The following is a 23,803-nucleotide window of genomic DNA, read 5'->3' as shown; positions in this document are numbered from 1 at the left end:
TTCAAGGTTTATATTTTCCATCACTTAAACATGCGATATTAGATTAGTTATTCAGAATTAAGAATACTATACCTAGTGTACTATACTAAATATACTAGTGCATTTGTCTGCATTTCACAATTTTCAAACATTTCTTACCTGGTAGCTGTGGAACGTTAGCTCTCTGGGGAAAATTAAGATTTTTCACCATAGAGCTACAGTTCTGTAGTTATTTACATGTCATTTGATAAGCATAAAAATTAACCTGATGCAGGAAATTTGAGAAGAAACTTGAAATTGAAAGTGTATAATAAAAATAAATAAGTTATTATTTAATACGAAGTGAAATAATAACTTTTATGTGACATGTCCATGTATTTTTTATGTACTTATATGTTCCTATTTTTACATAGTTCTGTTGACATTATACTACACTGTTCAGGGTCTGGGTTTACCCAAGCTGCTGTTTGGATGTTTTAAACCAATCAGCGTGGAACCTTTCTACCATGTGATCATTGTTCTTTGTTCTACTAGAAGGAGAAGCCACGCAAAATTTTGCTACGAAAATTATTGTTACCCACCATCCAACCCCAGTACTACCTCCTTTGTAATTGTTTTCTGCCTGTATTGTTCCATTACCCACCTGCCTGTAGTTTTTACATTACCCACCTTTTTTGTGGACAGGCAGGTTGTGTTGTTTAGATAACAGATTAGTTGATTCTCATATAATTTTATGTGATGTTTGTTGGGGGTCATGTTTTTGGCCCCCATATATCTTTATGTTAGATTTTGCTGGGGGTCAGATTGCATAATACTTATCCAAAGACGTTTACCAATGTTTTCTAGTCTTTTCTGACCCCCATTATTTTGTCAAGTTTCATTTTCGTCATTTTATTAATAAATGACATTTTTTCAATTCAACACTGTGTTACTGGTTCTGCCTGTCATGCCAAAAAACAAGCCTAGTCTACTTGGCAAGGTTAAGCTGAGGCTAACGGAACATAAATATTATTATTATCATCATCATATTATTATGCCTCATCTAATTCGCAAATAGATATAATGAATGATGCTTGTTTTATTTTAACAGAAAGAATTACACGTTGTCCGAGCAGAGATAAGAAGTTCCCTGAAGCCTATTACTTTAAAACAAACTCTAGACTGGAACACACACAATGGCACTTAACGCCTATTGGTGTGATTGTTTCTGGTAGAGATGACGCGGCGTTGAAGTCTATGATACTACCACAATATGCCACGTCATTTTCGTTTCAGTGATCGCATTGCACTCAGCGCCTCGTTGTAGGTCCTTTGTGTACGAACTCTAGGTTGCGGTGAATTAGAACAAAGCGTGGATTTGAAAGATGGATATTTCTCAATTACTGACTACAGTGGAGCCTCGTTAATCCGGACAATTTGGTTTCCAGCAAAATCGTCCGCAAAAATGAAACGTACGGATAATTGAATCGCATATTTTCTATCCTTACATAAGTAACCAATAAGTGCCTACTTTATTGATACATAGTGGACTAAACACATTATATCATTGGATTTGACCATTTGCATTAGTAAATAAATTATGATAATGTTAACATTTACATGTATTTCAAAGCACTAAAATTTAATGTACGTGTTCAGTGTATTTGCCTGTGCTTACATTGTACATACATAAGATCCCTACAAATAAATATACAAAACTGTGTACCGTATGCACTAAAACAAATAATGAAGCACTTTATCTAACTATAAGTAAATAAATCATTAGTAACTAATATAATCATTTACACTTCAAACATTTCATCACACTTTTACTTTTTAAAGAGGCCGGTAATTTCCATCTGTCACGATTCACGGGTTCGGCGGTCTGTTAAAACAATCTTCATCGTCCAAAGTTGATATAAGAATTCCGTGATTATCATGTCAGTTGACAACATTCTTTAACCGAAATTCAATCTGCCAGAGTTTATATTTCTTATTCTATAATTATCCAAGACAATATCGGAAAAACAAAATCATTTAAGCTCGTAATATCAAGACCTACTACTGCTTTGCTCTAGTCACGCGCACCTATTATTTTCATGATGCGATAATAACGGAATAAAACTCGGGTGAAACTAAAATTGGTACCGTATAAGTTTTACATTACAGGTACATACAGAATTTAATTTTCATTTTCCTTAAAATGGTAATTTTCTCACTTCTACTCAGAGTTTAAAAATTCGAAAGCAATAAAGCTCTACAACATCGTAACAAGAATCAATCGTACACAGGTACATTCTACATGCTTGACATTCTAAACGTTAAAACTTTATACTACATATATCAGGTCTTCCATCAGTTTGTTGGAATTCCCATGGGCACGAATTGTGCTCCTTTGTTAGCTGACCTGTTTTTATATTCATATGAAGCAGAATTTATTCAAAAAACTTCTACGTGAGAAGAAAAAATCTCTCGCTGTGACCTTCAATTCGACTTTTAGATATATCGATGACGTTTTGTCTATTAACAATGATAGCTTTCATTCATATGTCGATTTGATATATCCCTGTGAGCTCGAAATAAAGGACACCATAGAGTCGTCCACTTCTGCTTCATACTTGGATATTTTATTGAAAGTAGACATCAACGACACACTAACAACTCAACTGTATGATAAACGGGATGATTTCAGCTTCTCCATCGTCAACTTCCCACATTTATGTAGCAATATTCCATTATCACCTGCATATGGTGTTTATATATCTCAAATGATTCGATATGCAAGAGCTTGTTCTGGGTATAGTCAGTTTTTAAATCGAGATAAGCTACTGACAAACAAGTTGATGGTACAGGGATTTCAACAGTCTCGATTGAAGTCAGCATTTCGCAAATTCTATGGTCATTATAACGATCTAGTTCGTCAATACAACCTCGCATTGGGTCAAATGCTATCTGACGTGTTTCATACCGATTGTTAAGCCGTTCTTGGCACACTGATTTTGACTGCGGATAACTCCGTTTACTTGATCAGGATATGGGGCTCACGGCGGGTGTGACCGGTCAACAGGGGATACTTACTCCTCCTAGGCACCTGATCCCACCTCTGGTGTGTCCAGGGGTCCGTGTTTGCCCAACTATCTAATTTGTATTGCTTGTAGGAGTTATGAGATTGATCACTGTTCGTTATCTTCACCTTGCATATGCATGTGCATGAACATAAATGTATATTTTACGCCAATCAACAGTATAAAATCCAGAGCCTAGAAGTATAATCTACACTCTTTAGATTTGAATAAGCCGATATCAATTTACGAATCAGTACAATTGATATGCGTAGCAGTTAAAAAAATTATCATTACAACATGATGTTTAATTTATTGATACTATTAGGGTATTGATGACTATAAAATAATATACTACAGATTTATTTACAAAATTCAACACTACACGCAATAAAGATCGTATGTGCGAAAATTGGCAATACAATGTCTCGATCGGCACGTGCTATCTAACGGACTTATCATCAAACAGCACCTAATTGGAAGGGGGTGTTGACAGGGTACAGGTAATCGCTTCAATTAGAAAGTTTGGCTTGTTTTCTTTATAATTTACGCCTTGCTAAAATTGTCCGACACAGACCTTCCCTAAACAAAATGACCGTCCGGATTAACGGTACAATTTTCAATGCATTATGTCGTTATAACGATCTAGTTCGTCAATACAACGCCGCATTGGGTCAAATGCTGTCTGACGTGTTTCATACTGTTTGTTAAGCCGTTCTTGGCACACTGATTTTGACTGCGGATAACTCCGTTTACCTGATCAGGATATGGGGATCACGGCGGGTGTGACCGGTCAACAGGGGATGCTTACTCCTCCTAGGCACCTGATCCCACCTCTGGTGTGTCCAGGGGTCCGTTTTTGCCCAACTATCTATTTTGTATTGCTTGTAGGAGTTATGAGATTGATCACTGTTCGTTATCTTCACCTTGCATTATAACGTTTTGTAGTAAAAAGTGACCGTCCGGATCCGAAACGCAAATTTCCGGATTAATGATGCAAAATAATGTATAAAAATTCCGTTCCCTAGAAAAGTCGTCCGGAAGGTGATGCGTCCGGATTAATAGCGTCCGGATTACCGAGGCTCCACTGTATAGAAAACATCATTTGTTTCGATAAAATTACAAATATAGTATCTTCAAAAATGTTTCAACACATGTTCTATATATATCTGTACGTCTGTGTGAAAGCGTTATAAGAAACCAACGTTTTATGGTCGAGTGCTTTCTCTCCTATGTGATCGTGACTGGTTAACCTCATCACGGCGTATGGATACATTGCCCAAATTAAAAGATTCGTGCTACACAAGGACTTAGCCTCTAATTTGGGTTATTCTTTGAATTTAATCATCCAGTCAATATATTAAGCTGAGTTGCTACGAGAAAGGAAATGTGGGGTGGAGGTACATAGCGTAAACAGTTTATTCAGTTTAGTTTCAAATATACTGAATGGTAAAAATCCTAAACATTACCGTTTTTGTGCTTGACCTAATTTATTATTATTCTTAATTTTCTGCCAAAATACCTTATTTTGCGTTCGTTTTCGAAAGATAAATACATGCAAAAATATTGAAATAGAAGTCCTCTCCTGTGGTTTTATAATGCAATGTATACACCCATGATACACCCTTGAATTCAGAAATTTCATGGACATCATTGAAAGTGAACTTTTTCCTTACTTTATATATATATATATATATATATATATATATATATATATATATATATATATTAATTTATTTCCCAGAGCCTACTCTATAACAATTTTAAAATAACTAACCAATATAATAGGGCAGCTGCCAGGGATGAGGCCCTGACTAAACTCCCTCAATATAAAACAAAGTGTTTACTAAGGTACCACCAGGGTACATATTAACAAATTTAGATGTACATTCATTGAATACATATATTTCATTGCATGTCACAGTAATATTGTCATAGTTGACATTTAAATATATAGGCTATACAGTATTCATATTGTATGATGATCAATGTAACAATGAGTTTGTAGATTACAACAGTGAGATAATGTTAGATATAATAAAGCTAGGGTTTTCTTAAAACATAATACCACTCATGATGCCTCAGGGTCCACACACACAGAAACTAGAAACTAGACCCTAGGGCAGCCTAGCCGGGAGACCATTTTCTCCCAGTAGAGGTGGATTTATATCATACGTAAAACTACATTTACATAATTGAATACATGTTGTACGTGAACTATGTATACATATCGATTACAAATAAATACAGACATATAAATAGTAAGAAATATATGTATATTAATTAAAAGTATGTTACAATACTGATAATGTCTCGCACATTAATTTAATTTTATTAAAGTTTATCCGAAATTCCTAATATAATATCTATGAAATTCGAGTTATGAGTGTTACATTTCTTAAGTACTTTATGATATGTTAGCAATTCATATTTTATATGTTGTTTAACTCTTTCTTGTGTTTCATTTTTGCTATTGAGTCTACATAACATTTTGAATTTGTACATACGATAAGCAATGAAAGAAATTAAAATATTAAGGACTGATATTTTGTCATTTGTTTCCTGATAGAAACCAATAACAATATGTTTCCAGCTAATTTCAAATTTTAATGAGGAACTTATCAAATTCCAAATATCTTTGACGTTTGAACAATTAAATATTAAATGTTTACAATTTTCTGTTTCATTTGGACATGAGTTGCATTTACTGCTTATATCTTGACAGCATTTACTTAAGAATAAATTATTGCTGAGCAAGTTTTTCAGAAGTTTATAGTTGAACTCCGCAACCTTTTTATCAAAAATATTTGCAATTTTATGTCTATATATTTTTACCTATAATGATTTACACTGAATATGAAATTCTCTTTCATAGAATGACTGATAAATAGGTGTACGTGATTTTTTATTGCATAAAATTTTGTAAAATATTTTTGAAATACCTTTGCTTAAGTCTAATAGTTTGTTACCGTACTGAAAGCGAGGAATTATTGGAGAGTTTGTGATAAATGGAACAATATTGAAAGATCATATTTGTTGATAAATTCTCTAAATACTGAATATAAAATCTTATATTGACAAATCCAATTACTTTTGTATTTTAAATTATCAAGACACCATTTAGCAGGTTTAAGACCACTTGGGTCACATATATCTTTGACATAGAGCAGATTACTTTTACTCCAATCAGGGAAATATAGTGACTTACCTCTATATGTGAATAATTTATTATTCCATATTGGTTGTTGTAAGAATTCTGTAGCTGATAAATGCGTTTGTCTCTGTTTACATTTATTGTAACATATAAAAATTTGTTGATAGAAAATTGGAAATTTTTTGATTAAGCAATGATTTTTCAAATCTATTTCATTGGTAATTAGAATATATTTAAAGTAAATATTATTTTTCAGACATAAGGATTCTACATATGACTTTAATTTTCCCTTTGAATTTAGTAATTTTTCAACCCAAGATGCTTTTATTGACATTAATTTTGACTCAACGTCTATCACACCAATACCTCCTTCATTAATGCTACGTATTAAAGTATTTCGTTTTATACGATCTGTTTTATTCCTTAGGAACTTAAATATAAGTCTATTCATTGTTTTTATATCTTCTTTGCATGGTAATGAGAGAACAGAGATTCTATATAAAATCGTTGATCACGCAAGTTTTTCCAAAAAGAGTGAGGTTTTTGAATATGTAAAGCATAAACGCCTTCCTTCAGGCTATCTTGCACTGTTGCCCGAGGGCATTACCATACATCTATGCAATTTAAGATTAGTCCATTTTCCAGCGACTTAGCACATACATAATCTGTGTATTTGAATATATGTTAATTTCCCGAATTTGTAAGTATTTGTTTTATTTCGTTCAATAAGTAAATGCAAATAAACATTTTACAAATCAACCTAACACTGATGTTGCAAAGATTACAGACTTTTAAAGTAGGTTTTGAAAATTTGGTAACACTACAACAGAGTACAATACATTTTTAGTGTACGTGTACGATGCCTTGTTACGTTACTTTAAACCAGTTGAGAGTTTAATTTCAGCAATTAGATAGGGAATAGATTACACGTATAGTTAAGTTTCACATGGACTTGCCAACAGAGCATGGTGGTCCCAGGAAGAGATGGGGGTCGAATGTGGATTTGGCGTGTACCGCAGCAGCTAAGGCGCTTTTGACATTGCAGTCTGTGTCATACCATCGGACTCTGAAAGCAGAAAAGTAGGGACGTAAAATTACAAACAAATGAATTCGATGACAGACAATTGACGTTACCAGGAACATTCGATATGCTATGTATTAAAAATAACGTACCTACGCTGTGTATTACTTTGTGTACCTTCACGTACGTGTTTAAACATATGTGAATATTTTGTAAAGTTAATTCCCAGTCAAGTGCGTGTTTCTTGTTTAAACGTTTTATTTCGGCACAATTACCTTTTAAAAAGTTAAAAAATATCAATCATAACAACATTTCAAACCATCTGGTATTCATGTGAAACCACCTATGAAGATATTTCATTCAAAATACACGAACAATCAACCATTCCTAACTAAAACTAACTGTGATCAGACGCGAAATCATTAACTACCATACCGTGCTACATTTGGTTAGACTCGGGATGGAGACCTTAGTCATTATTAAGTAGTGCAATAGTTCGGTTCCAAGAGGGTCTCATATAATAAATGTTGCGCTCAATCCCAGTCAAAAAAAAATCTAATGAAAAGCAAAAATTTTATTAGAAAATTTTATTATTTGTATATTCTATATTCCATACCGTTTTTGAACCACTCACCTCTTTAGTTTTTTGCAAGTATAATTTCTAACATTATGATGGTACAACCATTGTGACTAAATGAAATTTCATAGAATATGACGTCACTATGTGCCGACAAATCAAATATCAAAGAGAAGTTGAAGCGGTAAATTCATAGCGATGTCTTTACAAAGGTTGAAAGACTACTAACAGGTCAATAGTTTTCTCAGGTTGAAACATTTATCGCATTGCTTTTTGCGGAATAGTCAAACTGTTATCCCGAGGTAGTGGAGAAGACCTGGGAAACTGTTGTGCAAGGTCTTGGGCAACAGTTCCCCACATCTTTTCCTCTACGGAGGGAAAACATTTGACTAATACCAAATAAGTCATGCAATAGGTATATTTTACCTAAATATGATTTCTATATTCAGTACAAAATCTCTTTGGTACCTTCATGCATTTTTAATCTTTAATGATGTATTCTACTAGTTGAGTCTCTTTTTTCTAAACACCTTCATCAAATCGTATTCAGTAATGTTACTAAACGTAGTCATTTTAAGAGTGAAACTTGTCTGGTAAAAAACATAATAGGTGTATATTATTACCTAACCTACAATTGCAATTTGTAAATTAGTCATTGAAAAAATCTCAAACTTACGTTTGAGTTTTCTTTTATTTGAGGAGTCAAAATTTAAGTAAAATCTCAGTCGTAAATCCAAATGACGACTTAAGTTTATTTTGAAAAATTCAGGCCTACAAATTACCCTCAGTGAAATTGCTAATCCTAATCATAGCCCCCCGCCCCACCCCCAATATTTTTTATAGGAGTAGTAAATGGAAAGAATGCAAGCTTGAAGTTATACATATGGACTTGGGGAAGAAATGTTTGGAGGTATTTTAAAAGTAATTTAGGTGCACCATCCCCACCTCATAATTTAGGATTAACGCATATTTTGAATAATAACAGGTGTTTGTTTGTCAAGACATTTTAAAGCGAACACCCCCCCCCTCCCCCGTCTATGGAAAACCCTTCTACGTGCCTATTTATGATATGCAAAATCACAAACAATAATAGTTAGCAGTAAGAAATTACAGTTTATGTTTAACTTGCCCAAGTTTCTTGTTTACCTTGGGCGAAATTTGACCGTCCTCAAAAAGCCATGCAATAAATGTATACAGTTTCAACCTGCGACAACTTTTGACCGTTTAATAGTTTTGTAACGTATAGCGGTCACCCAACCAAGTGCTGATCACACTCGCTGTTGCTTAACTTGCGTGATTAAGAAATAAATTCTACCACATCCTTAGAAAAGCTAGCACACTAGCGAGGCAGTACAGGATCCCTAAATACTGTACACTACAGTTTTTCAACCTCTGACTACTGCAAAGACGTCTCTGTGAATTTTCCGCTTCAACATTTCCTAGATATTTGATTGGTCGGCACATTGTAACGTCATTGATTCAAGCATTTACACACCGTATGAAATTTCATTTAGTCACAATGGTTGTGCCATCATAATGTTAGAAATGATGTTTGCAAAAAACTGCAAAGGTGATTAGTTCAAAAGTGGTACAGAATATACAAATCAAAGTCTAATAAAATTTTGTTTTCATAGAGAAAAGCAAGTGTATATTGTTTTAACTACACGGAATAACATAAACATATTACAGAATATAACTTAAATTACATTATATACTGTAATATACAGAATATAACTTATCTTACATTATATGGAAGCATATTGTTATCAGTAGTTTATGAACATTTCTCATGTTTCAGAGAAATCGTTTATGGTGTTCATAGTTATTGTTAACCAATAATCAACACCCGCATGATTCGCGAGCACCAATTTCTGGTGAATTTTTGTCACCTTATATATATATATATATATATATATATATATATATATAATATATATATATATATATATATATATATATATATATATATATATATATATTGTTATCAAGGAATGCTGATCTAGGTTTACCATTGGCTATTTATCGATCTAAGTTTAGCATTGGCTATTTATCGATCTAGGTTTAGCATTGGCTATTTATCGATCTAGGTTTAGCATTGGCTATTTATCAAATTCTACAGTATCTTACAATAGTTTACTGCAATTCTAAAACCTAAATCTACATTTGTAAATTTTATTTCACAAATCATGGCTGCTCTTTGTCAAAAATGGTTTTGAAATTGGCGTGCCAGAGAAGACAAATCTCTGATAGGTGTCACAATTTACAAATTGAATTGGGAATAAGTTTGTCAATAATCATTAAATTATTAGATTCATTACAAGTGTAGATACAAAGTACATACAGAAATTACTGCACACTCTGCAGGATGTTTAGCATACATATTTACAAAGGACTCGAGCCACGAACACCCTGTAATGGCCTATGCTTGGGGTGAAATCTCAAGTGTCTTTTGTTGATTTTTTCTATCCTTGATTTCTATGTATACTATTTACCCAAATCACATGTCACCTTAATTTGTTTAACTGGATGTTGATCACTTGAAATTAAATGTCAAACCCATACATGTATTTGATTTTTTCCCGGATTTTACCACCTCTTTTTGCACTTTGAGGTAATAATTTTTATATTGCGTATGTTTCGCTCTAAGATTTAATTCGATTGAATAAAAATTGGTAATGAAAGGTATTCTTTCCAATGAAAAAAACTCGCAGCGACGTTCTAACTGCTATCGAAAAATAACTTTTTTGAAATATCGCGAGAGGAAGAGGAATAGACGTCTGAACAGCTGACATCAGTATATGTGATGCATTGTGATTACTGCGGATACAGAGGCCAATTAAAATGCTTCATTGTGTTGATTCCTAAAAATTAGATACGCGAGTATTACAGAATTTCCATTCTACAGCAAGTATTACCAATTATGTAGCCGGGAGTTAACATTTTCAACCAAATCTTTTAAAGTTTTGCACCTCGAATCAGTACGCTACGCGGGGCTATCACTAGGCCGACCACTCATCGGGCCAGTGCATATGAATTGGAAGTACGGGAATAGTAGTAAAAACTTCCATTTTTATTTGAAAATGATAAGTAATCTTTTTGATTTTGTCTGGGGAAAAAACAACAACATACAATATCCCTCACACATAATCTTGCTCGTTTACTTAAAGTGTCTCCAGTCATTCAGCTATTCTGATATTTTTCCAGTTAGTATATTCCCGCACAAGAGTTTAGTCATTCGTCTTCTTTGCTGACGTACATTTGTTTTACCAAACTAAATAAGTCAAAATTGTTACATATAGTGTTTTGTAATGCATTTTCTTCACTTTTAATTACAATGAGAAGTAACTATATGCATAGTTTCAGGCATAAATAAATGATTTATTAAATTTCTTAATTTATTTTTTAATTCAAAAGAGAAGTTGTTTTCTCAAATTATCATTTTACACATTCAAATGACGCTTTTAAGGAGTTTAATTCATATTTGTAAAAATGCAAGGGAGGCTACTGTAAGTTAAAATAAGTGGCGGATCCAATAGAACGTACACACACAATTTTCAATAGAAAATGGAGGACAAGAATATATAAATGGAATTTATTAATATTTTCATAGTATAATATTACCCCTTCATTTTTTTAATCAAGACATCCAAACCTGTGATATAGATCTACCATAGTATAATGATTATTGTACCAGTATTACATGTACTGGTCAGGGTTAAATAGTATATTTCAGTTTAGAAGTACGTGTAGCATATTGTGTTTATATTTCTACCTAGCCATTTATTGTTGAATGTGAAGAGAGCGATACCTTGAATGAAGGTCTAAGTTATTTATTATTATCTATTTTTTAAAAATATTATTATCCCAATTTTTTACCTCACTCATTTAAAGTTCTGCACTATTACATGTACATGGCTTTATTATCATTCCTAATGAAACAAAATCAAATGATTTACATCCAGTGTTTTTCACACCAAATTCAGAAGCTACGATTATACCTCACTGATTTGGAAAAGCAATCAACTTATTTTGATATTAGGATTTTTTGAATATTGAACTCCTCCATAAATAAATGTGTGGGTAAATGGGTGCGTGCGTATGTGTTTGTGTGTAAACTATTGGAATTTTGTAACTATAGATTTTTAAAGAATTTTTCTTTTTGCTACTTATTCATGCGACATGGCATGCATCTCGATCATGAAATGGAAATTATACAAGGCTATCTTGATACTGTCCAATATTCACTTGATGGGGATGCCATTGACGCAATAGTAGGTCATACGTAAAATATTTGTAACATATTGTTTAAAAAGTGCAAATAATTTTGACACGATTTGGGGGGAAATTTTGACAATTTTTAAGGGGAAACAGCCTGAATAATGTCTTAATACTTAAGTATGTATGAATAACACTGACATAATTTACTTCAGCGTGCATTTGGAGAGGGTTAATATAGACAATGCCTGTTGTCCAATCCATTTGTGTTTTCTGCATATTAAGATTGATATTTTGATTTATTTCCGTTTCCAAATTGATTTGTAACAGATGCCTAGAAAAGAGTCATATAAGTGTTTTAACTGCCCTAGAACTACGAAACAAACATATATATGTTATATATCAAAGATTCATAGGATATAATAAGCAAACTATCTGGAAGAACGCATAGTCATCGTGATTTTCTGTGTGACAAATGCAGACCTATATGCAGGTCCTATGTAGAGAAATACGGCAAGTCAAATCCAGAACTCAAGAGGAGTAATCTGTCATCTATAAACCAACCATCATTTTCTACGTCCCTTAGTCCTCCTTCTGTTCAATTGTCATTCCCATGTACAGCTAGAGGTCACTCTTCTTGCATAGTTAAGATATTTATTTCAATTCATACAAAAAACTTTACGCGGTGGCCGAGAGGTTAGATCGTTCGTCCTGCATGCGGTCGGCCGGGGTTCGAATTGCGGCCGTGTCAGACCTAAGTCGTTAAAACGGGTAGTGAGTAGTGACAATTTCATCGCCAAACGCTTGGCATCAGGGGTTGTCCCATGTCACAGTAGGTGTGGCAAGCTAAAGAACCCTCACTGCTTAATGGTCGAAAGCGCCGAGCATAGGCCTAAAATTTGAAGCCCTTCACCGGTCTTGGTGACGTCTCCATATGTGTGAAAAATTCTCGAGTGAGACGTTAAGCAAGATACAGTCAATCAATCAATCAATCAAAAACTTTAATATATTATGTAAATACCTTCTATTTAATGATAAGAAAGGATGATATCATGAATTTGTATCTGAATATCAATAGTACATAAACAAGTTTTTAAATGATTAACCCAGTCTGCAACTCTGCATATATTTGCATAACAATAAGATATCATCAAATGATATAAATATATACAAGTCGCCGTTTTATATGTTTTAATTTTCACCCACTAATAACATTTCGCTTAGAATTTCTTTCTTTTATTTCTTTGTTTAATCACACGGAGGTGCACGGGGCATAAAGGAGGCACAGATGACATCCACGGAGATCCTCCGCGGACTTAAAAGTCTACTTCGTTCAGAAAAATGACTTCAGATGTGCCTACAATTTTAATGGTCAACCGTGTTTTATCAACAACAAAAAATGGTTCACGAGGGGGATGTTAAAAAATCCATTTCCTAATTAATTACTATAATTACTCAAGTTTAACCAAAATTATAAAGTTGTCTCGTCAATTAATATCAATTTAATGGAAATTGATATACAATTTAAAAAAAATAAACTCGTCTCTGAGGTAGACGGTAAAACAATATTGCTTGCTGTGGTCCTATCACCGCATGAAATTTTGATTTTTGATCACGATTTTTCAATTATGTCCAATACAGCGGGGAAAATGTAAAGTGGGGGGAGGGGGCAATATATATCAAATCTAAACGTCGTGATAGAAAATATACAAGTTCCTAGTATTTTAACAGTTCTGATTTACAATCAGAATAAGCCCCAAAAATATATATTAACCTATACGTCCACTATTTTTTTTTTTTTTGGTGTTTTACCCTGTGATTCTCATAACGTCAACACCATGACGTAAGCATCATGACGTTATTTAGTTTTCATACTGAAAAACAATACAAAGTTTAAACGACTGTATAACGATAACTAGAAAAGATATTGTTATGAAATAAATTGTTCTATGACCTCTAAATCTTAGAACATCAACTGTGAAAGTCTCATTTATTTTTGCGAAAGGGCCAATTTTAGTACTTTGTGGCTCTAGTCAAATTTGATTAACATTTCTGTGTATTTACAAAGTTAAGGACTCGCGTCACATTTGATGAACATTTCTGTGTATTCAACACATGAATGCAAGATGAAGATAACGAACAGTGATCAATCTCATAACTCCTACAAGCAATACAAAATAGATAGTTGGGCAAACACGGACCCCTGGACACACCAGAGGTGGGATCAGGTGCCTAGGAGGAGTAAGTATCCCCTGTTGACCGGTCACACCCGCCGTGAGCCCCATATCCTGATCAGGTAAACGGAGTTATCCGCAGTCAAAATCAGTGTGCCAAGAACGGCTTAACAATCGGTATGAAACACGTCAGACAGCATTTGACCCAATGCGAGGTTGTATTGACGAACTAGATCGTTATAACGACCATAGAATTTGCGAAATGCTGACTTCAATCGAGACTGTTGAAATCCCTGTACCATCAACTTGTTTGTCAGTAGCTTACCTCGATTTAAAAACTGACTATACCCAGAACAAGCTCTTGCATATCGAATCAGTTGAGATATATAAACACCATATGCAGGTGATAATGGAATATTGCTACATAAATATGGGAAGTTGACGATGGAGAAGCTGAAATCATCCCGTTTGTCATACAGTTGAGTTGTCAGTTGCCGTTAATGTCTACTTTCAATAAAATATCTAAGTATGAAGCAGAAGTGGACGACTCTGAGGTGTCCTTTATTTCGAGCTCACAAGGATATATCAAATCGACATATGAATGAAAGCTATCATTGTTAATAGACAAAACGTCATCGATATATCTAAAAGTCGAATTGAAGGTCACAGCGAGAGATGTTTTCTTCTCACGTAGACGTTTTTGAATAAATTCTGCTTCATATGAATATAAAAACAGGTCAGCTAACAAAGGAGCACAATGAATATATTCATTGATACGCGTCTTGCACTGCATTTGTTAACATTTTAGTTCGTCGATGACGTAATACATAAAATGAACTGGTTCTCTACCGTAAAGGTAGCATTACTATTGCATTGATGTATATTGTAAATCTTGAACTTGGGTATTTTCCCTTCACTCAATAGCACCGTAATCAGCTGATTAAGCCGTAATTGACGAGCCTCGGAATGTACACAGTGTTTTCCATGGCCCGAGGCCTTACGCCGTCTGATTAATGGATTCGTGAACATGACATGGTCCGACTAATTAACATATCACCTGCACGCCTGCCGTACAAAAACAAAAGTCTAACATTGTTTGCGAACTAAAAAGAGGAGGATATCATGAACAGCGTTACTTATAGATATATACTAATCCATACATTACTATTTGGAAAAAAGGGCGAGAGAAATAAAAACAAATATCATTATATATCATAGGACTTGTGTAAATAAAACAACGATTTATTATGACATAATATTTGAAATGATAAATTAATGAATTTGGCTGAGTTTTTTTACTCTATAGAATACGTTTAGATAGTCAAAAGACAACGAACTCTAAGATAATGTAAAAACGTGGCGGACTCGTGCTTTTTCCGCCTACACTTCACGCCTGTAGCGAAAGTTTAGGTTATGCAAAATGTAAATCCCAAACTGTGCCCCTAGCGAGACAGTGTCCACGGTTAAAGAGGACTGAAACAAAACGGCATGTCTTGAGAAGATTTTTTTCCCTTCACATTCTTCATCTTTAAAGAATTGGAAATTTGCGTAACGTGTAACTTCATGCATTTATCAAGAGCCAAATTCTGCAGCTTCTTCAAAACTGCTACATACATATGCACAATGAATTTCTCATAATTACATTTAACTGTAAAGTTGACAATAAAAGAAATTGGAATGAATCTTATTGGTAAGACTGTGGATATAAATTGTAATTCAGATGTTCTAACGTCAGACCTATGGAGAACCAAAGGGTTCAATATTCTATCTTTGTAGTTATGTATTTGTTGTTCCTAAATGCGCCATCGGTTCAATGTAAATAGAAAAATGTTAATCGTTATCTTGACATTTGTAGTGCATAACGGTATATTCGTCATTTGAATTGCGTAAGATGTAAATGGAATATATGTTTGTGTAGATGCGTAACAAGTGAATGCATTATTTATTTAATGTAAATTTGAAATTGGATCTTCGTCATCCGTAGTTGAACATTTGCACATTGTAGTTTGTTAAGCCTATGCAAGTTGTGATAAATGTGTTTTGGTAATCCGTCCGATGTTAGTTCGACATTCGCATTTGTGCAATTCAACATTTGTAAATTGTTCTACCATTATGACTACAGAAGTCGCGCACTACATCGTATCTTTTGGGAAACAGACTATAGAATCATATAGGAGGACCAGTTCACACTCGGGACTACTTTGGTGTCTAGCACACTCAACATTAACCGGTTGGCGCTAAAAGTCGTTGAAAATGTGCTGCTGAAGTAGTTTGATCAGCGACTTGATGTAGAACATTGCTGTAAGCATCAATATAGATGACTGGACTGATTTTTTCCATGAGTTTACTTTAAACAAACAGTGTATGCCATTTAGTAACCATATACCACCAGGGACGTTACATTTATTTGTGCGAGACCAAGAACTCTCGTACATATTTGCTTTGATTGGGATTTATTTTCGTTTTCGCGCCCCTTCCCCACCATTTTTGCATTGCTGTCACTGAAATACGTAATTCACAATATTAAATAGTTAATATGTACATTGGGTACGAATTCTAAAACAAGACGCAAAAACTATTCTGGTTTCATAGGCGTCGGAAATTGGGGGGGGGGGGGGGGGGAGGAGGCTAAACCAACATAAATGTTTCTACGTCGTTTTTTTTTTTGGGGGGGGGGTTATTATGGCTATCTTTGCAAAAAAAAGTGGAGGGGGTGGGGGTGGGCTAAGCCCCTCCCCAGTCCCCCACCGGGTTCCAACGCCTTTGGGTTTTATATTTGTAAACAAAGTGAATAAGTTATCATTTACCAGTTGTTTTCATTAAATGACAGCCAACCTTGAATGTAACATATTTAAAGTTTTTATGTAATAGACCAGTCGGACTATTTTTCCATAATTTTTACTAGGCCAGGCCATAAAACCAGTAGCCTGAGCCATGACCTATAGATTTGAATTTTACATTATTTCCACAAGCACTTGTTTCGTATCTGATCACCCCTTCTTTTTCTCTCCACAAGATAGTTAACTCAATTTCAGACACCCCAATTTCAAAACTCCTATATTTTTGTTAAAAATGTAACATTAATCAACATTACCGGGGGTATTTTGATATAGTTTAATTTGAGATACTTTCCTATTGTCAAAAAAAGTGTTCCAGTTGTCCTCTGTCAAACCTCTTTATTGTAAACAACTCATTTTGTCTGTTTAAAGCAGAGAAAGAAACATTATCTTTTTATTTCATAGTCTAGCTGTTAGAGGTTATTTATAAACCTTGTTGGCCACATATAGAGTCCTTGTACATATTTGTAAATATACGCTACCTAGACTCTAAATATTTAGAGGATGTAGAAGTATTCTTGCACTTAATTTTTTACTCAAAGCAAACACGAGAATAGAGGGGAAACAACTGGAAATCCCAATGATACAGTTAATTACACTAAAAAAGAGTAACAATTCTATTTTTAGTGTAACAATTGCCCTGTTAGGGAATTGTGTCCAACCTTTTAAACAGTCGTAGTGATGAACCATCGGAATATTTTTTCATGATTGATTATCAGTATAATCGGACGCACTATAATAGATTAATATTATCGATTAATTTCAAGTATTAAATTTGTTTATTATTGAATGAAGAATGAATTGGTAAAGAATTTGGGGTGATTTCTGAAATGCATTTTTGATGTATTTTTTATCATTGGATTCATTTATCAAATTAATACTTATGAGTTAGTTACATTCACAGAAAATAATCAAGAAAGCACGAGAATAAATTACTTTAAGTTATATTTTGATTAATCGATTATCAAAAATTTTAATAGATTATCTATAATCGGGGGCCATTTCGATTAGATAATCGAAATTTTCTATTAATCAGTAGATCGTCGGAGAAGAAACTCTACTTATGATAAACAGAATGAATGAAACTCATAGTAAAAATATGGTATGAATTTGCTTATCAAAATATTTTTCTTGCACAAAATAAAATAATTTACCTCGGACTTCGAAAGGCCGGGAAAATAATAGCTACGAAGGAATGTCACATAAACTGGTCCTTCAATATGATTCTATAGTCTGTTTCCCCAAAATATTCGATGTAGCGCGCGCCCTCTGTCGTCATAATGGTAAAACAACGAACAAATGTTGAAATGCAGTAAACGAAAGAGCAAATTCGAATGTCGAACTATCATCGGACGGATTACCAAAATGTTTTACTGTAACTCGCAACTGCAATGTGCAAAGGCTCAAATACGGATGACGAAGATGCAAGGTGAAGATAACAAACAGTGATCAGTCTCATAACTCCTACAAGCAATACAAAATAGAGAGTTGGGCAAACACGGACCCCTGGACACACCAGAGGTGGGATCAAGTGCCTAGGAGGAGTAAGCATCCCCTGTTGACCGGTCACACCCACCGTGAGCCCTATATCCTGATCAGGTAAAGATCTAATTTCAAATATACATTAAATAAATAATGCATTCACTTGTTACGCATCTACACAGACATTACATTCCTTTACATCTCACGCCATTCAAATAACGAATACACCGTTATGTACTACAAATGTCAAGATAACGATTAACATTTTTCTATTTTACATTGAACCAATGGCGCATTTAGTAACAACAAATACATAATTACAAAGATAGAATATTGAACTCTTTGGCTCTCCATACAGACCTGCCTTAATGTTTTCATATTGTTTATGTAACAATTATTCGTTAAGGACGTTGTCGTCTCACTTCCCTACATTACGAATACTAAAATGTACACCTCATCTAGTATATGATATTTGTGAAGAAAGAGATATAATAAATCATATGTCATCATCCTCGTACTTTGTGGCAGGATCAGTGAAAGGTAAACATATTTTTATCCTCCACAGAGCTTTGTTGCCATGGTAGAATTACATGTATTGCAAATAATTATCATTTAACAGGTTGATCTCTTTGTAATCTAAGCCAAAAACCTTTATAAAATCCCAGCAACGAAAAAAGTTCTAGAATAGCTGAATATAACTCCCCTCTATTGTGTTGAACTCTATTTTTATGCAATATTTTGAAATGCTGATGATTCATAGAAACCATATTCTTAAGGCGATACATAGCAAGAATACATCTACATTCTTTGTAGGACGTATAAAAATGTTACGCAGTACACACATTTCCAGACGAGTATATTTTGTCAGTACAAGATGTTATGATTGGAGCTCTATAATCTATAAATTTATAAAAAGAATTTTGTCAAATTAAGACTGAAATGAAAGTGAAATTGTAAATAATATTTCAATTGTTCTCGATGACTAATATGCAAAATCATATCCTGAATTATATATATTTTGGTGTTTTTCAAGTATTTTTCCTTCATTCAATCTGTAATATTTATTAATAGATCGATTAGTCAATTGCATTTTATACCAGTGGCTTGAATTGTTGAATACAGTGGAAAATTTGAATGATACACATACACCATAATATGTCTTGTAGATAAGGCATTTTTCATTCAGCGTTTACTTACTTGATATTGGTGTCCTTCAGAGACTGTATTTGACGTAAGTCATTGTTTTGTTCCATGGCAGTTAGAGCTACTTTTAATGCGCCAACACTCGAGTAAGCGCTCAAATTGTAATATTCCTTTTTTGGAGCCATCCATGCTATTCGGAATTCAATTTTGTTACAAGATACGAAGGTGATGGTCAATCCATATATCAAAATAGATGCCCACAACACAAAACACACATTTTCTGTTGATACCATGATTTACTTTGTTGATTATGTCATCTTCAAGAAAAAACATTCCAAGAAGAAAGTAGTCATGATTGATGGATTATTTCCGTTTCGCAATCCACAGAATTAACATTTCGTATTTGCATATTAGATTCTACGGCGGCGTAGAAAGGCCAAGTAAATAAATTTATTATTCGTTCGGACAAATTAGCCATTTGTTCGGACGAATTAGCTATTCGTTCGTATGAATTAGCAATTTGTTCGGACAAACGAGTTATTTGTTCGGACGAATAAGCAATTCGTTCGGACGAATTAACAATTCGTTCCAACAAATTAACAATTCGTTCGGACAAATTAGTTTTTTGTTCGGACGAATTGCAAGTTCGTCCGAACGAATAAGCAATTTGTTCGGATGGAATAGAAATTCGTTCGCACAAATTAGCAATTCGTTCGGACGAATTAACAATTTGTTCGGACAAATTAGTTTTTTGTTCGGACGAATTACTAATTCGTCCGAACGAATAAGCAATTTGTTCGGACGGAATAGAAATTCGTTCGGACGAATTAGCAATTTGTTCGAACAAAATAGAATTCGTTCGGACGAAATACTAATTAGAACTCTTTTGTGTTGAAAATATGGAAGAAAGGAATCTTCATTACTATTCGAAACTTTATGGCTAGGCTATTGCGCATACACCAAATATTGACAACAAATGTCCAACTCGAATGTGTTCAGTTTTTGTAAACAAAAGACCAATCGACATGTGTCACAGTATCAGTACGTATTACACACAGAAAACGATTTGCTTCACACATATATTACGACGTACAACACTCGTAAGGATACTGAGATTAAATTTACACCAACGCCTAATGCTAAGCATATAATTTCTTGATGTATTACGAACACACATGTTTATCTATGGATAAAACCATTAAAGATGCTAGTACAATTATTTTACAACGTTTAAATAGTGATACGGAGGATCGGTGCAGTGCCAAGAGGATACTACCCCCCCCCCCATTGCATTTATTAAGTGGTACCCGAATCTCAATACTACAGGTCAGTCTATATGTGTAGCAAGTGTATAAAGAAAAGTGCATCACAATGACACACTACTCACACATACACCATTCTTTATAGAGATCTCAATAGCCTGTAAACTTTACCTACAGTTTTATACTTACCTGTTCAACAATGACTTACTGCACAAACACGCAGAATAAATAGTTTACTCAGGTGACCTAATAAAACTAAATCTGCAAATAGTGTAAAATCCAAGTGGCATGGTAGAGCTAATCTTTATGAGAACTGCATTGGCAATATTCAATTTCATTACATTTTAGTAAGGTGTTTTAAGTAAATTAGCCTTTCAAGTGGTTTAAGGTAGCTCACTACACTAAAGCTTATACTCTGTATGACAGCACGTCACAAGATTGCGATTTAAATGTTTTGTGAAATTATTTGTATCGATTGATTTGTTTGTCTATCATCGTAGCTCAGTGGTTAAAGCATTGGGCTGGTGAACTGCAGATCTCGAGTTCAAATCCCCCAGAGTCTTTTATTCATATGTGTTGAAATAATTTTGTTTGAAAATCAAGTTTTTATCCAAATTTGTATATTTTTTGCCTTTTTGGAATATATACTTATTGTGTATCATGATATCTTTTATAATTAAATCAATTCGTTCTGATTTGAGAATTATTTCTGGGTGTAGTGAGTCACCTTAAATAGCTATTGTTGGGCTACAGAATTGACCAACTCTGCAATGTATACAAGTTATGTTATGAAATCTTGTGGTTTTCTGTAGTCTATCATAATTGAGAAGTGAGTCTGTATGAAAATCACAAGGTTATACAGCCCTACCAAGTTTCATGGTAAATTAATGATGACTATGTATGTCAGTTTGTCTCCCTGGGCCTCATCAGTCAGAGAAGAGATCAAACTGAGATCCCAACATTGTCAAGGAAAATCCCTGATACCTTCCTGGTTTCAAATATACATTTTCACTACATGTATGTTTTTACAAGTTTTACTTTTACATATTCTAAAAATTCACATATTTAAACATTAAAATATTGAGCTTTATTCAAGAAACCAGGAAAGTTTCGGCCCATTTTGAAATGGAATTCTGCAGTAATGAAACAAATCACATTTTGTGACTTCCTTACAATCTAGGTGTTGATAAGCTTGACAAATAGAGAAGAGAATTTAAGAGATTCAAACACCCGGATAACACATTTAAAAATAGTAATTCGTCCGAACGATAAAGTTTTTTGTTCGGACAAAATATTGTTTTTGCTCGAACGACTTTTTTTTGTCCGAACAAAAAACTTTGTTCGGACAAAGTTTTTCGATAGGACAAAATGATATATGTTGAATTTAAGGGACATTTTCATCGTGTCTTTATAGAGAGCTCTGTAGATACATGTAGGTATAATTATACATAAATAAACAGAGATCTATAAGCTTGTAGGGAGGGTTGGCAGCGGATACTCGTCAGGGACGTAGCAACAGGGAGGGAGGAGACAGGAAGGGCCTGATCCCCTCCCAACTTTTTAAAAAATCTTCCTTTTTTTCTTTTCCCTTTTTACAGATTAAAATTCTTTTTGGTCCGGCTGACCCCCTACCCCCACTCCTTTTTAGCTGGTCCCCAGCTTCCTCCTTTTAAAAACGATGCTACGCACCTTCTCGTGTCCCCTTAACACTTTCAAAAGTACATTGTAGGGAATGGGGACAAGAGTATGTTTGTGCCCCCTCCTTACACTTCTGGAAAATTTCTGTTCTAAAATTGTTATTTGCTATATAAAGAAAGGTAGACCTACTAGTATATCATAAAATTGGTATAAAATTTGGATATCCAGATTTGCGTTGACAAAACTTTGATAGGCTCTGATTGGCGCATAATTTCATTATTGTCGTCCTATACAAAAATTGATTTCCTTATTGAATGTGTTACACTCTGTTCTACAGAAAATTTTCCTTTAATATACTTTTGCCCGGGGAGGGGGCTTGAGGCCTACCTCAAACTTTTAAGACTGAGCAATTTGTAGGGATTCCCATCATTTTTAGCTTATTATTTCAGGGGTTGGGGGGGGGGTGATTATGTAGTTTACTGTATTTACCGTCGCCATCTTCATGATGTTTATATGGAAAATTTTGGAATTGAATCCCATTTTAGCATGTGTCCCAATTTAAGTTTTGTGTTTCCCAATCACCACCACTTTACGATGTTTTACTACGGCATTGGCGTTGCCTTATAGCTAATTACAAATTCGTCCGAACAAATTGCTAACTCGTCCGAACAAATTACTAATTTGCCCGAACAAATTTACTTATTCGTTCGAACGAATTTCTACTTCGTCCGAACAAATTGCTAATTCGTCCGAACGAATTGCTAATTTGTCCGAACGAATTTCTATTTCGTCCGAACAAATAGCTAATTCGTCCTAACGAATTGCTAATTCGTCCGAACGAATTGCTTATTCGTCCGAACGAATAATATATTTTTTTACATGGCTTTTCTACGCCGCCGTAAGATTCTACTTGCACAAAATAACACACACGAAACATTGATGAAACGTAGATTTAACTCCAAAATATTGTCACTTCGAAAGAAGTATCTTTCCCAAAGTATTATCAAGTTTCTCCCATATTGTCTTTTTTTGGTGACGTCACGCCCGAGGGCACCAATCAAATATTGTTTAACAACTTTGTCTTAGTGCCTATTCATGCATCATTTGGAGAGCACTCTTCATACAAACCGTAAAAAATATTTATGATCCTCTGGAACACCTTAAAGCTGTATGACCCGATGTTCATGTATTATGTTTGTACATAATTACTTTAAAGCAGATTCATTACTTTATAAAGTTATTAACTTTCCCTTAATTACATGCTTGAAAACATCTACATG

The 23,803-nt window shown here is 34.1% G+C and overlaps 1 protein-coding gene across 1 annotated transcript in view; it reads right to left on the bottom strand.

Moving 5' to 3' along the window:
• Nucleotides 1–20,054, bottom strand: part of LOC125653117 (atrial natriuretic peptide receptor 3-like) — a 37,927-nt gene extending 17,873 nt beyond the window's left edge. The window contains exons 1-2 of the mRNA XM_056159356.1: nucleotides 19,678–20,054; nucleotides 7,131–7,240 (exon numbers count right to left, since the gene is read on the bottom strand). Coding sequence (XP_056015331.1) covers nucleotides 7,131–7,240; nucleotides 19,678–19,916 — 349 coding nt within the window. The 5' untranslated portion in view covers nucleotides 19,917–20,054. The remainder of the gene's footprint in view (nucleotides 1–7,130; nucleotides 7,241–19,677) is intronic.
• Nucleotides 20,055–23,803: the final 3,749 nt, after the last annotated feature.

The sequence above is a fragment of the Ostrea edulis genome, chromosome 3, assembly GCF_947568905.1.
Source record: "Ostrea edulis chromosome 3, xbOstEdul1.1, whole genome shotgun sequence".
In the NCBI taxonomy this organism is placed as follows: domain Eukaryota; kingdom Metazoa; phylum Mollusca; class Bivalvia; order Ostreida; family Ostreidae; genus Ostrea; species Ostrea edulis.
This window is presented reverse-complemented; position numbering and strand designations above follow the sequence as displayed.